The following is a 25436-nucleotide window of genomic DNA, read 5'->3' as shown; positions in this document are numbered from 1 at the left end:
AAATACTGCATTTATAGACAGCAATAATTTTTATATTAATATAAATAAATAAATAAATAAAATCTACAAAGAGGAATAAAAGGAAATCAAAATTTACACAATTTATTCAGTCTACACGAAGGTTCCTCTGTTACATCATCGAGGGCTTTAAATAGATTTTTTATCAGAATAAATGGATTTAATCGTATTATCAAATTAGCCATATCATTCTTCGTTTATACGTTACATTTATTTTAAAAAATGGAGTAGGAAAACAAAGACCTTCGGATATACATCCTTATAGTTAATTGATTTAAATTAAAGGTAAATTAAAATTAAATTTAATCTCATCTATTCCAACCTTCACTCTACACAGGACCAATTTTAAATGAACGGTTTGAATTATTTGTCGTACTGAGTGAGCAAAAGAGGTCAGCAAACCCTTGGCTAAGGTTACGACATCCTTGGATTCACGGGAATTATAGAATGGAGATGTGCCATTGTATCTCCAATTCACAAAGGGGATCAAAGGGTGATATGAGTAATTACAGACCTGTTTGATTAAGTTCTGTTCCAAGGAAAATAATGGAGTCACTGGTTAAAGAAGTAATGCAGACCCATCTAGACAGGAATGCAATTGTACTTCAGTCACAGCATTGGTTCGTTAAGGGGAGATCTTGTCTCACCAATTTCATTTGATAATGTAATGCAGTGACAAATTAACTGGATCCAAAGAATAATTTCTCCCATACACTTGGATTTCAGAAAAGCTCTTGATACTGTTGCATATAAAAGCCTGTTGTACAAAATGGGGTAGTTCGGCATTAAGGACAAGTTACTGCTGTGGATAAAGGAATGATTGGGTGGCAAAAGACAGAGAATGGTTTTCAGTGGATACCGCTCTTCTTGGACTAAGGCTATTAGTAGCGTTCCTCAGGGTTCATTACTGGAACCGTTACTGTTTTCAATATGTATTAAAGATATTGATGACGGCATATCAAGCTTACTGTCACGTTTCCCGATGATACACAGGTGGACAGGGCGGTTAGGGACAGGAATCAAGTAATATATAGTGAAAACAAGACATAGTAAAAATTAGGAAGATGGATTGAGAAGTGACAGTTGAGGTTTGACATTGATAAATGTTCATATGGGCAACAGTACTTCCAGAATAACGTACCAATTGAAAGTGATGGGTAATTGTACAGCCGGTCATGAAGTTCTCTGAGAAATGCAGTCAGTTTGCCAGGACAGCTCATTGGGTTTTTTCAATAACATACAGGAATTTTACCACAGGGCTAAGGAGGTGTTTATCCCATTGTTTAAGGAATGTTAGGCCCCATCTTGAATACTGCATAAAGGTCTAGACGTCTCATTTAGGGATATAGAACTGTTGGAACGGATGCAGAGCAGAGCAGAGCAACAAGATTGGTCAGGAACACAAAGGAGTATTCTTGCCATAAAAGATTTCAGTTCTGTAGTTGCCTTTGGAAACTAGGCATCTACGAAGAGACTTGATTAAAGTGTTTAGAACTTTAAATGGATTGAGTAAACTAAATGCTAATGGTATCCTTACCCTTTCTCAGATGATACCCAAAAGGGGGCATAAATTAAATTGAAAAACAGTGGTTGTGGGATGGATATGGGAAAGTTGCTTTCAGCCATAGAGTGATTGATTGTTGGAAAAACCTTTCATCTGGTGTTGTGGAAGTGGGCAGTTTGAATAAATTTAAAGAGGAATTAGACAAATAATTAGATCTGGCGAAGCCTCGTGGGCAGCTCAGTTAGTAGGAACGCCGTCCTCCCCACACCGGGCGCATTATAGCCTAAGTTGCTGATGCGCCAATAAAACTCAACCAATCAACCCCACACCGGGTGGAAAAGACCTGAGTTCGAGTCCCGTCGACGACGTGAGGAATTTTTACGAGCCTTTTTCACAATGTGGCTGAGTTAGTCGGTCTCAGGCGAGGATAGCATGGTTTTTTTCTCCTCTAAACTCGGGTTTTTCGTATAATGTATTTGAAACTGGAATTGCTGCACAAAGTACTGGAGGCAGTCTTTAATGTTCATATGGTGCTTTATAAATCCTACAGCGACTTAGACCGTATTGCTCCAAGTATACTGTCTGTTAATTGCGTATTGAAAAAGGCCCATAAAAATTCCTTGCTCCTTAAACAGGATTCAAACTCAGATCTTTTCCGCCTGGTTGGGTGAAAAACGGTGATTATAATAACTGAGGTACAGCGAGCGATTTTTTCCCATCTGACACGGTCAAGATAATCATGAAAACAAGAGGAGGTTGGTATATTATTTTAGTCTAATAAGAAAAAAAAGGGGAGATGGAAACGAAATTTCCTTGAATTAACCTTGGAAATTTAATCACTACGATTTCACAATTAAATCCATTCTATACTCGCAGAGTTAGTGTCATTAAGAACCTATTATTTCATTGAAGTTTTCTGACCTTCCTGTTTGATAAATTCTAATTATATTGCAGCTCTTGGGATTGTCAAACTTTCTAAAAGTTTGGAAAGTTTAAGCTGGCATCTAACGATGTAAGTCGACTGCATGAAAGTAATAAACAAGAGTAAGCTCATCCAAGAAAAAGACCCTTTCATTCATCCACACATCGCACTCAGTATTACAGAAGCGCTCAACTTTTTTTAAGGCTTTCACTCGATCCTTCTAATTACCGTAATTATTTGAGCTAATTGGTTACTTAATTAATTACGATAATGCGCGCAAACTTGCATTTTAATGGAGAAAAGGGGATCTTTGAGATTTACAATTGAACCTAATGACTGGTCTTTAGTATTTTAAGGTCAATTTGCTTAATGGACTGCAACGTCTCACAAAGCAACTTTCCACAGACGACTACAGTGAAAAGAAAGCCATAAATCAGTTCGTGAATAAATTCTCCTCTTAAAATATTCCAACTCTCCTAATGCTGCATGTATAGTACTCGTCGGGATTTAGTATTTTTAGTTGCAGAAATCCCCGGGAAACTTCTTAATTTAAAATAATTTGCTTAGACAAAACTTTGCAACCATTATTATAGATATAATGACTTTTTTAATCATTATTTTGGTTTAATTATTTTATTTTTTTAAGTAAAAAAACATCGAAATCAAAGGACACCTAAAGAAATTTAAAATGCGTTTTACGTACAAAATCATGCTTATTTAAGGAAATTACAGGTAAAACGTAATTTGGGATTCTACAAGCATGATCATTCAACATTTACGTGAGAGACGTTTTCTTTGAGATTTACCATTGAATCTAATGACTGGTCTTTAGTATTTTAAGGTCAATTTGCTTAATGGACTCACAAATGTCTAACAAACCAACTGTCTACAGTGAAAAGAAAGCCATAAATCAGTTCATGAATAAATTCTCTTCTTCAAATATTCTAGCTCTGCTAAAACTGCATGTTTAAGACTCGTTGGTAGTATTTTCAGTTGCAGAATAATTTTTCCGGCTGAAACTTCTTAATTTAAATTAATTTGCTTAAAAAAACTTTGCAACCATTATTTTAGATATAATGACTTTTGTAATCATTATTTGAGTCTAAAGATTTTATTTTTTTAAGTCAAAAGACGCCCAAAGAAAATTAAAATGAGTTTAACTACAAAATCATGTTAAATTTTAGAATCATGCTCATTTAACGGGATTACGGTTAAAACGTAATTTGGGATTCCCGTATTTTGTTTACAAAGCATGATCATTCGATATTTACGTGAATTTGATTATCTTTACGATAGTGTAGTCCAGTCGTTGTCCTCTCTCGGAATCTGCTTCCATGCAGACAAAATGCCTGTTTCCCGTGATAAAGATACAAAGGCCATAAATGGGGTATTATCTATTGTTGGCGCAAGACAAACATTGTGAATCCCTTGCTCGACTAATGACTGAGTTGGGTGTAGGGGATATCCTATAGCGAGCCTTCCAGTGATGCGACATGTTTTTGCACTTATGTAGCGTGCTTCAGTGATGTAATGCAGCTACATCACTCAAAAGGAGAGACGCTTGACGTCCGTATCATCGTCAGGAAGATTGGAGAATTTGTGATGCAACCTTCTGGCGTGTAAAGAACGAGTTCTGAAAGCTCTGTGACACATTAATCGTTTTCGCACTGAGGAGGGATTTCTACCCGAAATGGATACGAGATAGAATTAGAAGTACACGTTTTAAGTGAAGAGTTAAGACTAGGTAAAAAACGATAGAAATCCCAAACTTTTTCTTTAGTTAAAGAATAAAAAAGCTTTATGTGTATACGAGGTGGAGCAATAAAGTTCCCAGACTGGTGCAATAAAAAAGAACACGAAGTGGAGGAGCTCAAAAACAGTTTTATTTTTATTCAAAGTAATCACCGCCTGATTGACTGCACTTGTTACACCATTCTAAAAGTTTCTGAAAAGAGTCAGCGAAGGCTTCCACAGAGATGTTGTTTAGATCGGCGATTACGTTTTTCTTTGTGTCCTCAACATCCTGAAATCTCTTTCCTCTGAGGGCAGTGTTAACCATGGGAAAGAGGAAGAAGTCCGCTGGAGCTAGATCGAGAGAGTAGGATGAATGGCTGATCTGTACAATGCAACGTTTGTCGTAAATATCTTCACAACAAGTTCGGATTGGGTGGAGGCATTGTCGTACCACAAGAACCAGTTGCCTTTCTCTCGAAATTGCGGCCTCACCCAGAAATTAGCTGCAATAGTCTTTGGAACACTTGTACGTAGAACGCAGCATTGACTCTCTCCTCTTCAAGTACCAATTCCTTGTGAATCACACTCTGTTTGTCGAAAACCAAGACCAGCAACGTCTTTATCCTGGAGTCCTCTCTTTATCCTGGGGGCTTAATGATGATTTTGAAGTCCACTGCATGCTCTGACACTTCGTATTGAAATATCCAAAACTCATCTCCACTAATTTTTCATGACAGTCTGAATGAAGTCTTCTCATGATGAGCTCTTCGTTGCTTCTGCTCATCCGTGAGGTTGGGCGTCACAAATTTTGCGTATATCTTTACTTTTCCCTAAATATTCATGAAGAATATGACGAATCGTCTCCTTATTCATATTAAGCTCATTAGCCATTATTCTGAATGTCTAACGGGGATCTCTTGTCAACTTGTCAGCCTACTGGACAATCTCTGTACCACCACCATCTATCAAAGGAAGTTTGAACTACAACATGCCACTTCCGTTTATTTTCAATCTCTTGGAATATGACTGCAACAGCACCTGTCCGGAACTTTATTGCCACACCTCGTATATCCTGTAAGAAACAGCGCCGAACCGAAACGAAAGTTTGAAACGAATTCGGCAAGCATAGAGAGTTGGAACAATCCATCAATAATTCTACATGATCGATAGCCAATTTTATATTAATTACTTTAAAAGATCTAGTCTTCTCGGAGTTGAATCCAGCAACTCATCTGTATGATCCAGTTCTGGAGAACATGGAATAAAGAGTGAAACTTGGTTTGGACCTATGAACTGCAGATATTGCAGAACTGCATGTGGTGGTAGGGTGGCCGAGCGGTCTAAGGCGCTGGTTTAAGGCACCAGTCTCTTCGGAGGCGTGGGTTCGAATCCCACCCCTGCCAGCGAAAGTTTTTTTTTCCCTTCTCTTTCATTCTATATTTCTTTACAATTGATAGTAGGACATATTGTGACTTCGAATATAATTTAAGGGCCGACCACTAGGCTATAATTTTAGCCTAGTGGTCAGGCGCGCGGGTGTATAAGTACATGCCTTGAGTGACCGGGGTTCAAGCCTGTGACTGCTGAATACGGTGCTGTTTCTTGTATTCTGTCTATCTTGTTAACTCCTCTGACTGTTTGGTCGTCCCGGAGTATAAACAGAATATTTATTTATTTATATTAGTAAATTCAAAGAAATTTGTTTTAACTCAATAACCAAAGTTATTGAATTTTCATCACTTTTTTATTTTTTTTGATAGAAAGTAAGAAAAAATGGTTTCACTTACAATTTATTCCATGGCGTTCCCCTGCCAGGGGAAAAAAACCATGGTCATCTTGCTAGAAGCACTTCCTGAGCCCCTATTTCGCTATCATCCAGTGTCTATTTAGGTATTTATTGGATCTCACTGAGGTTATGGGGACAAATGGCTCACGACTCTGCTGTTTTAAAAGCACGTGAGTTAGTATACGCAATTAATGAAATTCTGAATGATTTAACAAGTCTTTTTAAAATAATCAAACAAAAAATTTTGCGAGAATTCGTTCAATGGGAGTTCAGTTGTTGCATGCGGACGGACAGACAGACATTGGGAAGACGACAGGTGCTCTATATATGCAAACACGTCTAACTTCGAGCGTGGTAAATGTTTCTTTCCTAGATCAAAGAAGTAAACTAACTGTGATGGGTTTTTGAAAGAAAGGGCAGACCATGTTAAACATGTTCTTGATGACACGAAGTTGTTCTTTCAAATCCATTATCGTGGAAAAACGTAGAAACTGTCAAAGATACTTAACACGATCGTAATTGGGGGCACGTACAGAAAGCTAGATGAGAGGACTTAGCACCATATGACTCAAAAAAATCGACTTGTAGTCCCGATGCAATTCTTTGCAGATTTTTCTTTTAAGTCTATGAATTACTGATATCGTGAGGTTGCAGAGTCCATTAAAAGAAAATTATTTCATTTACTTTGTTTTGTGTATCGTTAGAACTATAAAGCAAAACACTGAAAGACAGTCGAATTCACTTATATGAAGATTGAGAGGGACTGCAATGTCGAGTGGTTGAAAGTATCGCTGTTTGCTTGAAAGTTAACGTGACATATGACCTCTGCGAGTAACCCAGCGACATTTACTAACAACAAACAGACGTTTCTATCAATATCGCTTTCAACGCTGACACCACCGATTTTTTTCTTTATCAAACGGATCTCAGAATGTTCTTGCTTTTTGTTATTAAAAATACATTATTTCGTACTGAGGTTCTGTTAACTGACAACTTTTATTGAGCAATGCACATTCACTGGCCAAAATATTAGCAACCTTTTGCAATTGGCATCAACAAATAATTTGTCACATAGTGTGATTAAAGTTTCTTAGTATCAGAGAAATACTGTATACTTTTGTGGGGCTTCTTGGTCGATCCGGTCATGGGAAAGACAGGTGATCTTTCCCATTTTCAGAAAGGTGTTGGAGCACGTTTGAGAAAACAAAGAAAATCCGTGATGTGGTGCTAAAGAAAATCAAAGAAAGAAGTGCTGCTGAAAGTTGGTATTGCAAGAATGTGACCGCAGGAAATTAAAGCAAATTGTGCGTCGGAATAGAAGGTCCAGAACGCAGCAAATTACTTAAAAATTCAAACTAGGCAAAGAAACACCTATTTACAACCTAACTTTGCAGCGGAAGTTGAAGAATCTGGGATTTAGTGGTTGTGTGCATATACGAAAGCCACTTCCTTCTGTAAAAACTCGAAAGATTCGACTGGGATGGTACCTCTGGCATCAGGACCAGAGAGGATGAAAGTTTGCCGTGAATCTCATGAAGACATGCATCCTAACTGTCTCGTGTCCACCGCTCAAGTGGCTGGAGGTGGTATCGTGGTGTGGAGTATGTCTTATTGGCGCAGAGTTGGTCCGCTCTTATCGTTATGAGGTCGCATTACCTCTAATGAATATCCTTCTGTTATATCTGCCCAACTTCACCTGATGTGCTTCATTTTGACCAGGATTGCTATGGATTTTTTCAAGACAACAGAGCAACCATCCCTTGCAAAATTGTTTCTGAGTGGTTCGAGGAACATTCTCAAGATTTCCAACACAGTTATCTACTGACTATAATACAGCAACTGGCAAATATCTCGATGGAAGAATGGTCAAAGCTGAAACTAGACGCTCTCAGATATCTAGTGGAATCAATGTCACAACGTGTACGGCCGTACATCGGGCCAAAGTTGGTCTTACTATACATTAACTGGCTGCCATATTAGGTCCACCCAAGAACTAACTTATATGCCCATGTGTATTAAGTCCATAAATTATATGTCTGTGGTCAATTTGTCTGTTTTACTGAACGAAAACCCCGAGTTTGTTTCTAGTGGGGGAACCCACCTACCTAACCACCTACGTGGGCGACTAATTCAGCCCTTGAGTGAAAAAAAGCCCATAAAAGGTCATTGATGGAATTCGAATCCAGGCCGTTCTCACCCGATGTTGGGAGGACGGTGATTATAACTATTGTACCACCGCGCAGACTTTTACTATAAATTACATAAAAGTTTTTAATGTTTTAGTCAGTGAATGTATGGGATTATGAGCAAGTGTGGTCACAATCCACAGTCTAAAGCAACTGTGAGACAACTTGGAATACTGTACTCAAGTGTAGAGACCGCATCGAAAGAAACATCGTGCTTTGAAAGAGTCCAAAGACGGACAACCCGTTTGGTGAGGTCTGCAAAAGACCTCACCAAATACGCGCCCTTATGAGGAAAGACTTCGAATATGTGGAGTACAGAGCTTGTCAACCAGGCATCTTAGACCGAATCTGATTGATGTGCAAAATGCTCTGAGAGGGGTTATTAAAATTCAAAAATCTTTTAATACAAATACTACCTCGCCTTTTATTTATAGTACAAGAAAAGAGACAGAAAACCAAAGCAGAGCCACGATAATATGCAAATTAAAGAGGTTGCAAACATCAACTTGCTGCAAGTTATTAACTGAAGCTAATATTCTTGTACAATTAAAGTTACCTTGTTTCTGATGCTCCAAATTCAGGATCATTAATTTTCAGAGAGCATTTTCCTTTAATGAATGACATTAAAATGTTTTTTTTTATTACTGTTTTCTTTCAAAAAATTAAGAGCGAATTCTGTTCCTCCGGGAAAGTATTTGTAAAGGGTTACGGATCTGCCTTTGGGTACGATACTTATTTTTATCATTTATATATTCCCACCTAAAAGTTTAGAGTCACAAAACATGGCAACAGTTTTCGTTAATTTTTTTTCACTGTCATACATAGACGTGGCATTCTGGTGATTAATTTTATAATCGGGTCTTGACTAACATTATTCCAAGCGATCTGCAAGGTTCCCATTAATTTTGCGAAGATGGGCAGACTTCACGAACTTGACGGTCTACATGATCCCATAAAAGCTCTATTGGGTTTAAGTCAGGCGATTGGGATGGCTCCACCATGATTTGCAATACTTCCTCCTGTTCTTTAGTTGCTAGAAAATCCATGCACAGCTCAGAACTGTGTTTCGGGTGATTGTCTTGTTGTAATACAAAAAAGACAATTTCTTCCACAAAGTCGAAGTCCAGAGGATATTGCATTATGTTCAAGAATGTTTTTTTTTATAACCTTAGCCTTCTTTTCTTAAAATTCCTTCAATTCTGACGATATCACCCACTCCAGAAGCAACCCCAGATCATGATGGAACCACCACTATGCTTGACTGTAGGTGATAAACAATGTGACACCATTTTTGCTTCAGTTGATTGTCTCACATAAACTCTACGCTTGGATTCAAAAATTTCACATTTGGATTCATCAATCCACAGCACAATGTGTCTAGTAATGCCCACATATTGTCAGGTGGATGATCGCGTAGCACTGAATGTCTTTTCCAGATGGTCCCAAACATGCTTAGTTTGGTTGGGATTAGGTGAAGTGGAAGGCCATGGGAAGACGGGGAATTTATTGTGATGTTGCTGAAACCAGTTGTCCACCTACCGCCCTTGAAGTGTAGCGCACTGTCTTCCTGTATGACATCGGAATTATCTGGATACATTGTCATCATGAAGGGGTACTTGACGGCCACCACAGAAGTCGACCACACGTGACTGTCCAACGTGTGGCCTTTGGCTGGTTGTTAGACGGCTAAGATCGACTAACTCAGCCACGGAATGAAAAAAAAAGCCCATAAAAGTTCGTCGCGTCATCGACGGGATTCGAACCCGGGCCTTTTCCATCCGGTGTGGGGAGGACGGTGACGATACCACTGTCCTACCAGCGCAGACAATATTTTCTTAATGATATATATGCATTCCATGGCTTCTGTGATTTTTGCTTTAAAAGTATTCCATAATTCAAAAGTATTTGCCATCCCACGACAATCTGCCCAATTGCCAAATAGTGCCTTAAACTGTCAAAGTTCCCTCTTCTGAAATTAAAACCTGTGCCTTTATCTTTAACTCCTGCAATATCTTTCTTCATCTTCCAACTGATGATTGCTTGATCACTTCCTGACAATGGTTGCTGTACTTTAAGCCCCGTGATGTCATTCGATTCATAGTCATGATGAGTTCAAGAATATTCTCACTCCTAGTACTTTCTCTAACACGCTGGTACAAATATTAATCATCTAGTTTATTTATAAAAATTTGTTCCCCAAGGTGAGATAATTGGAATAAGTTTTAATTGCAATAAGAGTTAATTGGAGGGGAATTTTTCCCTCCCACTTACTCCAATCAATCTGGGGCAGATTAAAGTCACCCATAATAAGACTCTCGCACTTGCTTGTCCATTCTATTTGCATATAAAGGCTTTGGTTATACTCTTCGCAATCTTCTGCTCTGTAGATTACTTCCATTCTCATTATACCTTTGCTTCCAACTAACTCACACAACACACATTCTATGCTGGAAGTCGTAACTTCAGCCTCAACAAAACTTTTCCACCCTCAGGCTGTTTTTGATAAGAAGCATGACACCACCATCCCTTCTGCCCTCTCTATCGTTCCTAAATAAATTATGCATAGCGTAGTGGAACTCTTCATCTCCAATTTCCTGGTGAACCACGATTCTTTTAGCTCTAATTATGTTAGCATTATTCTAACCAAGAGTTCAAATTCAGCCATTTTATTGACAAACTCTGAGATATTCCTGTAGACACAGCTAAGACTAAATGACCTTCTATAGTTTACTACCCTAACACACCCTTGAAGTTAGATTTGTTTCTCTATCTTTATAATCCCTCTCATTTGAAACTTTGCTACTCTGTCCTCAGAAGATCTTATTAACATCGACTGCTGTGGCAACTAACAAAAATCCTTGAGGTGAGTGCAAGCAATACTTTGATCCATATCATCAGATAAACGCGAATTTAAATTACCCTTCTCCCCCTAACTAGCAGTTTCCCTGATCCCATAGGGTATCCTCAATGATACTGGCAAAAATCGTTACACCACCTCAGTTCAAATGAATACCATCTCTATAAATTAGATTTCTTCTACCTACAAATGTGGGCCGCGCTGATTAAAATCCCTCCTCCCCAGAACCTTGCAGATTCCCTCAAGTCTTGAGTTAATCCACAATGCTTTCAGCATATAATCCCGCTTTTCGTGTCTGGGCAGAATTGCAGAATCACTCTGACTTAACTCGAGGCATCTGTTCATCATGATCCTGTACAGATGGTCGGGTGGTGTATGTTTAATATTGTTAGTCCCCACATGAATATTAGTTCTCTCTATACCTCCCTTAAAATCTGAAAATCTTTTGGTAACATCAAAAATTGTCGCTCCTGGAAAATACACTCTCAATAAAACTAGATCACCTTCGACCAGAGCAGTCTGCACTTGACTGTTCTTTTCTGGACAGCCGAATTCATAAAAACACAGCAGTGCTCTACCAGGCCATAAGGAAGATAGACTAGCGGTATACCCAGCTCAACATAAGCGAGGAGATCCCTCCCGCACAGACGGAACAAACGAAGCTAGAAAGATGGGCAAAGAAGACACTCCATGGTAGGCACTACAATGACCTCTATCAGGATCACATAGATAAAATGGCTTCCAATACATAGCTCACACCTTCGTGGGTAGCTCAGTTGGTAAGAACGCTGTCCTCCCTACACCGGGTGGAAAAGATCTGAGTTCGAGTCCGGTCGATGACGTGAGGAATTTTTATGGGCCTTTTTCACAACGTAGCTGAATTTGTCGGTTTCAAAGGAGGGTAGCATAGTTTTCCGCCCGAAAACTCAGGCTTTTCATCCAGTAAAACAGAAAATCGACCACAGAATACACGCAATTTACAGACAATATACACGGAGAAATATGGCCTTAGTAGCTAATGCTCCTAAAACCCTACTACTAAAACAACAACAACATGACTCATGAGTGAAACGTTGTTCCCCAAGACTGAAGGATTCATGCTCGCCATCCAACACCAGGTAGTCGATACCAAGAACTGTAGAAAATGTATCGCCAAAGAAAAGGTAGTAGCACATATTGACGATACCACCTGGCCTCAGAAACGAACCAACACATCACCGCAGGATGCAAGGTGATCAAGTAGCCAGGATAATACACGAGTGTGCAAAATTTAAGGACCAACACTATTTCTAAAGGTTACAACTACAAAATCTGTTGTGATATGCATAATTGTTGCCGTTCAGTAGAAAGCTGGTGCACATGAAAAAATATGAATCGTGATGAGAGGGCTCACATAAACAGATAAAATAAAAGCAGCAGTACAGCAGTTATCTGCAAATTACCGAATTGGGAGCACGATTGTTACAGACGTTCCATTGGTTTCATAGAGTGCTACAGACAACGAAATGGCCAGTAGACAACATCTGGATGACTTTAACCCGGGGTCGAATAATTGGGAAGCTCGAGGAAGGTCGAAGTGCGAGGAACGTGGCCGCAGAGTGCGGCATCATCTCACGTGCGTGGTCGGCCTTCAGAACGAAGGCATAGCTCTTCTAAGGACCAGTGGTGGTCGTCCACGAAAAACAACGCCCAATGATGACCGCTATATACTCCTACAGGCCAAGAGAGACCGACACCAGACAGCGGGATCCATTACAAACCAGCAGCACAGGAGCAGAGGACGCAGGATATCGCGGTTTACTGTGACCAGGCGACTCCAAAAAGGTGGACTGTTTGCCCGGCGGCCAGTACCCTGTGTCCCTTTAATACCTGCCCATCGGAGACACCGTTTACAGTGGTGCATCGAACACAAGGACTGGACAGCAGCGCAATGGGGTAGGGTACTCTTTACTGATAAGAGTAGATTCAGTCTCAGCAGCGATTCCGGACGTCAGCTAATCTGGCACACGGTATCACCCCGCAAACATCACTGAAAGGGATTGATATGGGGTTGAGGTGTTCTCATCGGGGGAGGCGTTATCTTGGATGGACGTACACAACTCCAGAATACTGGAAGGCGGTAAAGTAACCGTTGCACGCTACTGAACTGAGGTAATCCTTCTCCATGTGCTCTGTTCCGAGGTTCCATTGGCCCCGAGTTCGTGTTTATGGATGATAACGCCACACCCCATCGCACTGCAGCTGTGATATGTTTTTGGAAAGTGAGGACATTGTTCGCATGAATTGGCCTGCCCGTTCCTGCCGATCTGAATCCCATTGAACACATATGGGACGCTCTGGGTAGACGACTAGCGGCACATCCACGCCCACCAGAAAATGTTCACCAGCTGAAGATGACGCTGACAGAGGAATGGACGATGTTACCGCAAGAACTTATCAACAACATTGTTCTAAGTATGGACAGGCGGTGCAAAGCCTGCATCGACATTAGGGGAGGCCATATCTCCTACTCAGAACCACCTCTTCCCTTTGTTCCGTCTTTGGCAGTGATGCATCTGTATCATGGCAGCCAGAGCTATGTTGCCATTTTTGAATAAAGTCCCTCTGTACTGTTTTGTTTCCGTTGTTGTGTCGGTGTTGTTTCCTTCATCGTTTCTGTACCTCATGAGGTTCCTTTGGTATGCTTTTCCCATATCCAAGCCACTCCTATAAGAAGCTACAAGTGCAATCCTGACTGGTCCTTAAGTTTTGCACACCAGTGTACATCCGAAGCTAGCAAGGAAATACCAGTTTATCAAAGAAAGTGTGCATCGAATTACAAGTACGAATGACAGGCCGTACTAGAGGACCGCATCATTAAACAGACAAGACAGTCCTGCACAACAGGGCGCCTCTTTAGCCAGGTGGGCAGGAGCAACAGTGCGTAGCACATGCTTCTTGATTAGACCGGGGTTCGAGCCCGTGACCACCAAATACGGAGGATGCGGAAAGGTCAGGGAATGACCACCGCATATCCCCGGAGCAATATGGCCTTAGTTGCTAATGCTCCTAAAAACCAAATAACAAACAAACAAACAACAACCTGCACAACAGACTGAACCCAACTGTTGTCGACAAGAAGGAAAAGGCTACCAATCTGATCGTCAGAGTGGTGCCCAACACTGGCAACCTCTAGAAAACCCACGAGGAAAAGATCAGGAAGTACACAGACCTAAGACTGGAAATCAAAGAGATGTGGCATATGAAACCAGTAATGACTATCGCGTTCACCGTGTCAAACACCGGTACGGTGTCAAAGACCCTACACAAGAGCCTAGCAGCAATAGGCCCCCAGAGAACGCCTACAAGGAACTCCACAAATTCGTAATCCTGAACACCTGTCAGAGAGTTCTTCGACTACCAGTAACACTGGACATAACAACCACCCTCTGCACTTTGTACCAGTCCCCGTCACGGGGTAGAAAAAATCCCATAAGGAGAAAAGTAATAATAATAAACTATGGGGCTTGGCTCGCCAACCCCCCGAGCACGCTTTTCTATGTATAGCGTAGAGGTATACGGAGAAAGTCAAATCTTCTCTACATAAAAGACACACCTGTTGAAACGCACTGGTCGATATCTAATCAGGAAATGAATAGGTAATTATTTACCTGTGCATTTGTAGTGCGCGGCATTCTCAAGGTCGAATAAATATCACAGTAAAATTCCAGAACGGTGTACACCCTCCAATATGGCGGCAAGCAAAACAGTGGGAAAGCAGTGATTGACAAGTTGTCAATCCCATATTTCGACAAACGGACAGGAACAAAGCAGTGATTGCAGATGCCACTGCTTTCCCCGCCCACTGTCCTCCTTTGTTGATATGCCCAGGGTGCTTTTCCCCACATTTGCCACTGTTTTTAAATCAGGAACTCGTTTGCCCATTTTAAAACAGCCGGATGGAGGGATAAACACTCTACCTAGGCCAAGCCCCCCTCCTCGACAACACAAAACAATCAGAAAAGGGTGGTGTGGTGTCTTCACCTGTCAATTATCGCCGTCTTCCTCGCTTTCATCGGCATGTATACTATCCTGGACTTCAGCCAATATCACTATGTAATTATTTACCTGCGTTTACATAGGTCACTTAAGAAAAGGCCTTTTGTTTCGGGTTCCATAATACATGAGGAATATTGTTGCACCCAAAAGAGCAGGACCAAAATATTTAACTGAAATATTTAAAAACTATACAAATATTTAAAATATTTAGAAAAATACTAAACTATTTACAAACATGCAATATGCATTAATATACAAAAACGTTACAATTGAACATCAAATGTTAGACAGGGAAGCACGTGCATAAGGTTGGTGAACGTTATGGAGGCAGTTGTCAATAATTAATTGCATTTTAGTGACGTAATTGCCCCGCCCTCTTCTCCCATTGGCTCGAATAAATATCACTAGAAGGAAAACTTTTTTAATGCATAGAGAGATATACCTCAGTTCAATTATATTGCAATGGTTTCATTCACCTTTTGAAAACTCTAAGCGATTCGTTAGTTAATAAATCTCTCCCAGTTCATTAATTTTCGGTCTTTGCCTCAGAAATGGATTTTGAAGAATAAAATCGTCAGCTAACTCCATCAGTTGGATTAGAATATACACTGCGCTACCATTAAATTCAGACATCCCTCCATGGACGGGGAAACGGGTCCTACACGTCACAGAACGTGCTATATATATGCACACTGGGCTTCGAACAGACAATTGCAAAAGTGGGCATGCAATGACACGTTCAACAGTATTACCTGAACAGTTCAACAGAATTGACAACAGAAACATGGTGTAAGGAGCGCGAATCCTGGACTGTAGAGCAGTGGAAAACAGTCCTATGGACAGACGAGTCGAGGTTCACACTCTACCAGTCTGATGGCCGTTCCTGGGTGTGGCGAATGCCAGGGGAACAGTTCCTTCCAGATTGTATCCTCCCAACAATGAAGTTTGGTGGAAGCAGTGTCATGGTATGGGGCTCCTCTCAAGGTTTGGCTTGGGCCCATTAGTCGTTATCGACAAAACCATGAATGCTGTGCAATATCAGAACAACCTGGACAATTATGCACTTCCAACATTATGGAAATACTTCGGGGAAAGACAATACCCGTGCCATACTGCTCGGGTCGTAAGAGAGTGGTTTAAGGACATGGGTGAGGGAAAGTTGGATTGGCCAGCCCAGAGTGCTGATCTGAACCCCACCGAGCATCTTTGGGATGTAATGGATCGTCGGGTACGTGCAGGTGGAGATCACCCAAAGAATAAGGCCGAACTGGTGGCTGCGTTGTTGGCCGAGTAGAGGAACATATCACGGGACATTTATAAAAAGCTGGTTGTATTACTATTATGCCAAAATGTGATATATGTACATTATTATTACAAAATACTTCATATTCAGAGGAAAATCTGATAAAAATTCCATTTGGGAAAACCCATTCCAATGGTTTACTCGTGCAAACACAATAAAAACAAAAAATATTTAACTATAAACAAACGCTCGCGTCCGCTGGCTGTATTTTTGTCGCCAAGTCCGTATACGGAGTACGCGCCGGTAATATCTCTCTCGAACATGCGGCTAACGAAAACATTCCAACTCCAGAGAATTTAAACTTCTGCGCTCACACTTTCTCTACTTTTTTTTCTTTTTTAATTTACAAGCAAACATTAGGGTTTCTCTATTACAAGGAAGTTTTTGCTCAACGACTCATCGAATCTCATAATTTAATGTGAAGACTTGCGTGGGCATATAAAACTGCTAGCAAAGTTTAGCGAGATTTCGAGACCTCCAGCTCGCGCCACAACTTAAAAACTCGACCGGTTTCCCCGAAATAGAAACACTACTGTGGATTTTCATTTTCATCTGTACCCGGCCCTATTTCCATGGCAACACGAGATTTGCTGGGTTAGCGGTTTAGAGTAGTACCGTGTCAGCTTCTAACCAAAATAACAAATATTTCATTAAACTATGTTAGAAATTAAAGAATTCTTTTTATAAAATTCAATTGTGTTAACTGAGTGATTTGGAGAAAAATAAATAAGCCCAAAGTTCGTTTTAAAATAGATAAATCAATAAAAATTAAAACATTAAGTATTAGCGGAAATACATCAATACAGACATGCGCATTGGATTTCATTTAGTTGATTTGACTTCCGCTTATATTATTGTATTATTAAAATATAAACAAAAATATTTGTTAATAATTTTGAATATAACGAATTATCTTTATTTATTTTACTTTTGTTTCTTTTAAAGAAAGATGATAATATAAATGTCTCATAAATTTTTAACTATTATAAATATTATTTAAGACTTTGTTTTTAAGTATGATTAATATTGGTGTTCTTTATTTATTTCAGAGAAATTAGTTATTTTAATTATATTATTAAATTTCTTTAAATATATTATCGCATTAAATAGTTCCTTCCTTAAAATATAAACATTAATTTTTTGTTTTGAGAATTTAAGCGAAGATCGAAAATAACACAGAAAAAATGATTTGTAAGTGAAGTTGCCTTTGACTATGGAAGAAGTTATTCTTAATTCAGCCAGAAAAGTTTACAGTGATGGATATACATGAAACAAACCAAAAAGTTAATTAAAACATCCACTAAGTGGATTAAAAAGGTATTCTCCCCTTTTCGCTTCAACAGCCCACCTAATGGTCGATTTAAACCCCACTGTAGGTCCAACTGATTCTTAACCACCCTTCAAACGCAGTACAGTACTTAGGTTTGATAATTGTAAAAATTGAATTTATAAGCCCAAATCTAAATTTTAAAACCAACTAGAATGGAGTGTGGAGGAAAAATGCTTTCCATACATGCGACAAGTGGTAAGACTAGTGTGTTTGTGAGAAATATGTAACTATGCAAAATAAGGTATACGTTGTGGAGCGTTTTTTTTTTAGGGGGGGAGGAGAGAGTGGTAAGAGGTTAGAACAGACTCCGGAATTTTTTTTATTAGCCTATATGCAGTGAAATTTACGGAAATCGATAAACTGCCGTAGGTAGGTCAGCGGATGTCGCTTTCTGTTCTGCAATGACGTATGAGGTCATCAACAATTCATTCTGCCCTCCCTTGTCAACAGCAGCGCGAATATTGTGTGAATGATTACGCCATGTTTAGACAGTATTATATTCGAAATTATGTACGCTGTTATATGCAAAATAATTTATAGTTTTACGCGCTTTAGTGACAGTTGAAGCAGAGAGAGAAAATCTAAGAACAGGGCACTGGTTGATGGATGCTTTTATTGCATGGCATATATAAAAAAACAAGGTAAAGTATATAAATTACACTCCTATTTCTGGCTTATACTTATAAAAATTAAATAATAATTTATAAAAGTGGATGTAAATGTTTAAAATTATAAAATTAAACCGTTACTCTCTTATACACCTTTATATATCATATATAAGGTATTAATCGAGTATACTCATTATGAGCGGATGTGATGTCACGAGCAATGTACTATGGGTACTTTTAATTTATCTACTATATTTTAATATAGAAGATAAGCTTTCGTTTATTGGGGATAACTTTTTATTTAAAAGAGAATGGAGGAGATAAAGTGTTTTACAATTTTCGATGCGAACTGATTGTACTTTTTGGTATCTAAGCTTGGGCAGAATTCAAATCGGTTTATTTTATGATTCATTTGAACAAATTAGGGAGGAGAAGACACCATACAAAGAAGAAATCAATGCCATGGATAGCTGTTGTTGCATACACACAATGTTGTATCTTAAAAAAAAACAAAATTACTCACCGGTATCCTGGAATACGAGGTTAACCAAACGTAGCCATCAGTTTCCTCCGTAGGTTGAGGCTTCGGGAAGAACTCCACGCTGGGAATTGCCGTGTCTTCCGGTGTATTGTATTGGCGTGGGTATCGCCAACTCCTCCGCTTCACTCTAACCAACGGAGGCTGTGTCACAGATAATTTCACATCCTCCATAAAGAGTTCACTAAATTCCATTACCCGATCCCCTTCGGACTGCCACGAGCCAGCGACATTGCCGACTCTATCGCTACCACTCTCCGTCTGCGTGACAGCGGGGTTTAGCGTTTGGCCGTCGTCTGCTACACTACGGGCGTTGGCGTCGACAGAAGCGAACGCTTTCGTTCGCTGGTCACTGGTGTGCACACCACCGGAGGTTTCGCCACACACACGCACTGAGGGATTGCCGTGGTCGCCGTGTAGAATGCGGAGGGTGAAGTAAATATCCACGAACAGACCCCCGTACAGAATTCCGACCAGGATGTAGAGAAGCTTCAGACGGGTAAAGACGCGATCGAACGCCGAGCTTGCTGCCATGTTGACAGCGAGGGCCACATGGTCTGCCTGCGCCACGTGCCTTATTTCTTCCCAACTTCCAGCCAATGAAAGGTCAAGCGTCTTATGTTACGACACCTAACAAAACGTCGCTGTTTTCCGCAGATCATTAGTTCACTTGTTTTAAACCCCCTCAAGTAACCTACCGGAAGGAGAGGGGGAGAGGGACTAGGAGGAACTGTAATGGGAGTCCACATCATTTGACGTAACACACAGGACACTGTTAGAGCGCGCACCACCAGGAGGGCAAGCGATAGGAGCGACTTCTTCTGCGTCTTTTGAAAACGTAATTCCTTAAAGTGTGCACATTCCGGGCATGTCAGCTTCCCGTTGGTTAATGCGAGGATTTTAAGGAACTTTGTTTCGTAAAGCGTCGTGGCATTCCTCCCGTTGTGCAACGAAAATAAAGTATAAAAATAAACGTAAATTCTGACTAATAATAATATTGCGTTTAGCGACCTCACTCGTCAGAATTCGGAACTATAAACGTGTTTGCTTTTGCGTATTCAAATGTTGGAACATGGAAGTGAGTTATGCTTCACTGGCGGTTTTATAACTATTTTTAATAGATATTCTCAAAATAACCGCTGTTTTTCGACAAATTTATTAGCGAGATGCTTAATTTGGACTTATTTATTTTTAAAATTCATTCTGTTTTCTTGCGTAGTGTCACACAACTGCCTTAAGTTGGCTTTTAATCACAGGTATTGTTTATAATTTTATTATCGGAGGACTTTTATATAAAAAAAGTTTGTATTCTTAGATTAACTTTAAATATTTAAATATTTATTATTTTATTAAATTTATTAGTTAAATAAATACAGAATAGTTTAAGAACCTTTTATTAAATTACATGGAATATTCATTAAATAATAATTGCAAATTATTTAAGGTTTTATGTTCATGATTGAATTGATTATGTTCATAATAGTAGTTATGTCCAATCCTGTTGATGATTGGATCGGCTGATCCAATCATGAACAACCCGGAAAATCATAATTTATGTTCATGATTGAATTGGTTATGTTCATGATGGTAGTTATGTCCAATCCTGTTGATGATTGGATCGGCTCATCCAATCATGAACAACCCGGAAAATCATGATTTATGTTCATGATTGGATCATGAACAACTTAGATCATCCGATCCAATCATGAACATAAATCATGATTTACCGGGTTGAAAACACAAAAGGGCTAGTTGTTTAGTTCAGATTGATGCTGATTCAGAGAACAGTGCTCGTGGAGTGAGCTTCTATAAGAAGAATTGTTAATTTTTTTGACTGCTTTCTTTTGAACACAACATATTTTATCCAACCGGAAGCAAACTGACCAGAGAACACAAACAATTTATGGACATAAGACACGCAGATAGATGAAATAATTCTCGGATAGCCCTAAGATCACATTTTTTATTATTCAACTGGAAAGTGGAATGCAGTAACTAGAGAAAAGATTTCCAGAAGGTCATTGACATACAAGAGGAAATGTGTGAAAGAATAGAACTTTGTGGAGTACCAGAATTAGCTGAGAAGTTAGAAAATAGAGAACCATTACGCGCAGTGAGTTTGGAGAGAAATCTGCCTACCCACTTCTACAGAACAGAAGGCATACCATAAGATGGAGGCCTGCTTATAAGACTTTTATGCTCAATATGACCAGTGAATATGACCAAGCCACTGCATGGTCACATTCAAACAGAAACATAAAAAAAAAACAATCAGAAAGAATTTAGAGACACAGTACCCTAACATCCTTAGTCGCCTTAGTGCACACAACAAACCTAGCTTTGGTCAAGAGTGGATCATAGAGCAACAGAGGATCCATGCTACCGAATTTCTTTTCTTCTAATTCTATTTCTCTTAAAAATTCTTCTCCCTAACTATACCTGTACCTTCTCAACTATACCTGTTATAAAAAAAAAGAGTTCGAGAACTTTGTATCTTGAAATTTAAGGATGATAAAGAGTTTTGACTTTTCGAAACATAAATACTCCATTTTCTAAATTTGCAATTTTCATTAGACACATTAACAGAAAAAATAAATATCTCTGAAGCTTAATAAATTATCTCGACGAATATTTCGGATTGACTTAGGTCAAGCCCTCATTTCGCCCGATTCTGATACCCTTTTTTTTTTCCCTTTTGCTACACCCAGCTCAATTTTGGCTGCCACAGATGAGTTCATTTAGCCTTACGGTATTGATAAAAGCAAGCTGTCACTTCTGCGGTATTTCTGTAGTCAGTTGGCACGGGGATGATCCTTGTCTCCATCACAGATAAATCAGGAGGTTACGCGGAAGATTTCTTTTTAAATACAGCAAAACTTCCAGAAGATTAATATGATGTTGAGAGACAACAGACTCGCTGAACTCTCCACCCTTGTAAATGTTCTAAAATTATATTTTATACGGTAACATAATTATTTTAAACAATAAAATCTTACCCCAGAATATTATATTATCCTAGTGAATGAAATAAACAACAAAACCAGTGAAGAATGCAGTTAATGGGTTATACCGTATTTACTCGCAACATTTTCTAAGGATTCCAGACAGCGTAATGTTCATTTTTTCATCTAAAATACGTTAGATTTGTTAACTACTTCTGCTTTGTATTTCTTCTATCAAAACATGAGAAGTTTGAAAAATAAACTGAGGATTATTTAAAATAAATATATTGTTTGAAGGTCTTTAACGATGATCTGTACCTGTCCGTGGCTGTCAACAGACGTTCCATAGATTTTTTCCAGTTTTCCGAAGGAATTTTTCAAATTGTGTACAGGCTGAATACTGGATCCTTAAAGCGTTTAATCATAAGATTGGTGTTCATGATATTTCCTCGAGAACTGTCTTCGAAGAAAACAGTTAACATCATATCCGGTAGAGATGGTAGGTGGCACTCTCAGAATGTGTTCTTAGCAATTAGCTTGCTCATTATGAAAATCATATGATCTCTTGTTTCCCTCAGCCATCTGTTTAATGTCAGCCATCACAGTAATCGCACTTCGCACGATGTACCATTTGGTGATGTTCAGCATATTAATCCGTTGCTTGATTCCTCAGCATATACCCATCAATATTTCAACACCTCTCACGTATAACAGTGTTCGGAAGATTTTCAGACCAGAATCAATTCCACATTCTATCGTGCAATCATACTGTAAAAATAGCTGACTGCATTTCTGTTTGCTGGATGAAAAACCCAAGTTTCCGGGAGAAAAAACCACGCTACCCTCGCATGAGACAGATTTACTCAGCCACGTTGTGAAAAAGCTCATAAAAAATTCCTCCCATCATCGACGAGACTCGAACTCAGGTCTTTTCCACTCGGTATGGAGAGGAAGTCGATTCTACCAATCACTCACGAGGGCATAAAAAGCACTGAACTAGAATGAATTTCGTTTTAGAGGTTGCTCCTACCCCTCCATTAGGTAGGAGCAACCTCTAAAACAAATTCGATATCTTATCCAAGTAGAAAGCGCCACAGCCAGGAGCTGACAGTAGAAGTTGAGGATATTGTCAGATCTGCACTATCTTCCTTTAGAAAGCTTGTTTAGGAAATTGGGAAGACCTGAAGAGGTGAACTTCAAGACTTGAACAACCATTTGAAGTTGTGTTGTTGAAGTTCAAGTTGAACAACAACTTGAAGAAATGAAGTAATCTTGAACACCATCACATCATTGGCCAAAATAAGAAAAAATCACCTGTCCATCCCCTCTAATAATTTGTCCATTTCCCTCTTAAATTTCCTCAAACCACCCACAGTTCCACAGATGGAAGTTTGTTCCAATAGCCAATTGCTCTCTGTCCGAAAGCAAATTTCCACAGATCTGTCCTGCAACCATCCTTCCTCAGTTTTAATTCACGCCCCTTCATTGTGCTGTCCAAGAAATATTAAAGATGCAATAAACACAGCCCTCAATCCATTAAGCCAGTTTGCAGAACTGAACTCTTCATTGGTAAGAGTACCCTTTTTTGTTGTTCTTTGAAATATTACAAAAAAAAAAAAAAAAAAAACAACTTCTACGCATTAAGAAGTCACTGATATCTTACAATCCACCGAATTATTAAAATAATGCACCACCAGACAATCCTCTTTCTTTAGAAAAACCAATGTACAGAAGGCAGGGCCGGTAGACATCCAAACAACAGACAAAGAATCCTTAGTAAAGTATCTGGGACAAAGAGATCACGAGCTCTGCACGTAATATCCATCTGTGTGGGATGTTCCTACTTACCAGACGTTACTATGGTATCGCAGGGGCAAATATATGTGGATGAGAAGGGAGAATTGGATTGGATTTGTAAAGGTTGTTCTTTGAAGTCAGTAATTAAATTCGGAAAACATAAAATCTCTCTCGGATTTCTTTGAATAAACTTTACAGTTTGTTCAATACATTTCTAAGAAATGTATAATGAAAAAGAATCAGGAGTTGAACACACCTTCATCACGTGATAATTTAAAACAATACGAAGGAGGCAATTTAGTTAAGGATAGTGAATATGTTGCTAACGTAAATTTACCTAGTTTTAGTAAGAGGGCTGTTTAAAAAGTAGTGGCAACATTGCCGCGAACACTATCCTGTCAACAGGAATCACTTGATGTAAACTACGGAGGCGCAACTTTTTCGCGAATACGATGGTTATTTCGCTGGACTGAAAAGTGTAAGTGCGTGCTGCTGGTGCTCTAATATATGTTTACGAAGAAGATCAGCGCTCTTGATAAAATTAAATTTTCAAGCGGTGAAATTCAAAAGTATGTTTCCTTTCTTTCCTATACCACTCCCGAGAGTAGAACGCGAAAGAAAAAATACTTCTTCCACGCGAGGAAGTGTGAATTGGTAGTCTCAGACTAAAGATCCCAGCTACTGTCTGCGTCGATACATCAGTCAACTCCTCCTTGCTTTCGCTGAGCAAGCAACAGTATCATGCATTCTGTAAGATCGCGCATGCCTCTTTCCTACGATACACTGCTAATGACCCCACTGAGGTCATGCAGGTATTCTTACAAATCTTACCACGTTACTCATCACATCACTGCTATTTAATTTGCCTACAACGAGAGGCATGCATCCTAATTTTATATATTTCTTATTACTGACTTCATTGCTGGCGCTGATGGGCTGTTTCTATAGCAACATTAAACATTCATCTTATTTCCATCTCTATTAGAACTGTTGATGTGAGTTCAACTGAAATTTTTTTTTTCGTCTGATAGAACGAGAGTTTCATAGATTTGAACGATAGATGGTAATTATTAATTCTCTTTAGACTTCGATGAAATCCAATTATATGAAATTGCTATGCGTAGTAATTATTCGAGATTCTTAAAGATTTAGCTTCATAACGAAGGCAGAACTGTCAATGATTCTAAAATCATAAATTACTACACCAAAGTCAATTAAAAATACACGAGTAATTTCCCTGATTGCAATAAAAGCAAGTTTTGCGCCTGCGCAAAAGAGTGTACGTAAATAAGCATATTATAACAGTTTCACCAGTAGAGTATTGGATAAGACTTTCATCTGCGCCTTTATTACTCCTGGTATACGTGATCACACCCACACATATCCGGGTTTTTTTAACTATTTCTTGATTATTTTGAAAGGAGAATCGAACGAGAGGGATATAAATGAAAGATAACCCTCTCGTGAAAAAAAATTCTCTTTTAATCAGAATTATTAACTGCTGTAATAAATGATCCTAGCTACTGTCTGCGTCGATACATCAGTCAACTCCTCTACCTTGTTCGTGTAGAAGGACTTTGTACATTTAAAGGGCTGGTTTGGATTGAACCAGATGACCACTGCGTGACGTCTGGTCTTCATATGTGTACCAGAAAAAGTAAAAGTCAACTGAAAAACAGAGAACAAGTACTGATACAGGTAGTCAAATATTGGTGACATGCGTCAGTTTCTGGATATCCAAAAATGTGGACATCTATGGTGAGATTGGTGCAATAACCGAAGAACATCTAGCCAATACGGGAAGTAATTGAATGAACATTGACCTGTGTCCCTGTACCAAGGTTTTGAGCAAAAAATATGATACATTTTTTCA

At 39.1% G+C, this 25436-nt stretch overlaps 1 protein-coding gene and 1 non-coding gene across 2 annotated transcripts in view; one reads left to right on the top strand and one right to left on the bottom strand.

Moving 5' to 3' along the window:
• The window catches only part of LOC150088798 (uncharacterized), an 85039-nt gene extending 65344 nt beyond the window's left edge, over positions 1-19695 (bottom strand). The window contains exon 1 of the mRNA XM_090369664.1: positions 18810-19695. Coding sequence (XP_090225790.1) covers positions 18810-19358 — 549 coding nt within the window. The 5' untranslated portion in view covers positions 19359-19695. The remainder of the gene's footprint in view (positions 1-18809) is intronic.
• TRNAL-AAG (transfer RNA leucine (anticodon AAG)) lies at positions 5500-5581 on the top strand. Its single transcript has one exon. It is a non-coding gene; the product is annotated as a tRNA-Leu (tRNA).
• Positions 19696-25436: the final 5741 nt, after the last annotated feature.

The sequence above is a fragment of the Mastigoproctus giganteus genome, chromosome 3 (genome assembly GCF_048544385.1).
Source record: "Mastigoproctus giganteus isolate SK-2022 chromosome 3, ASM4854438v1, whole genome shotgun sequence".
Taxonomy (NCBI): Eukaryota; Metazoa; Arthropoda; class Arachnida; order Uropygi; family Thelyphonidae; genus Mastigoproctus; species Mastigoproctus giganteus.
Note: the sequence above shows the minus strand (reverse complement) of the source record. Positions and strands in the feature narration are given on the sequence as shown.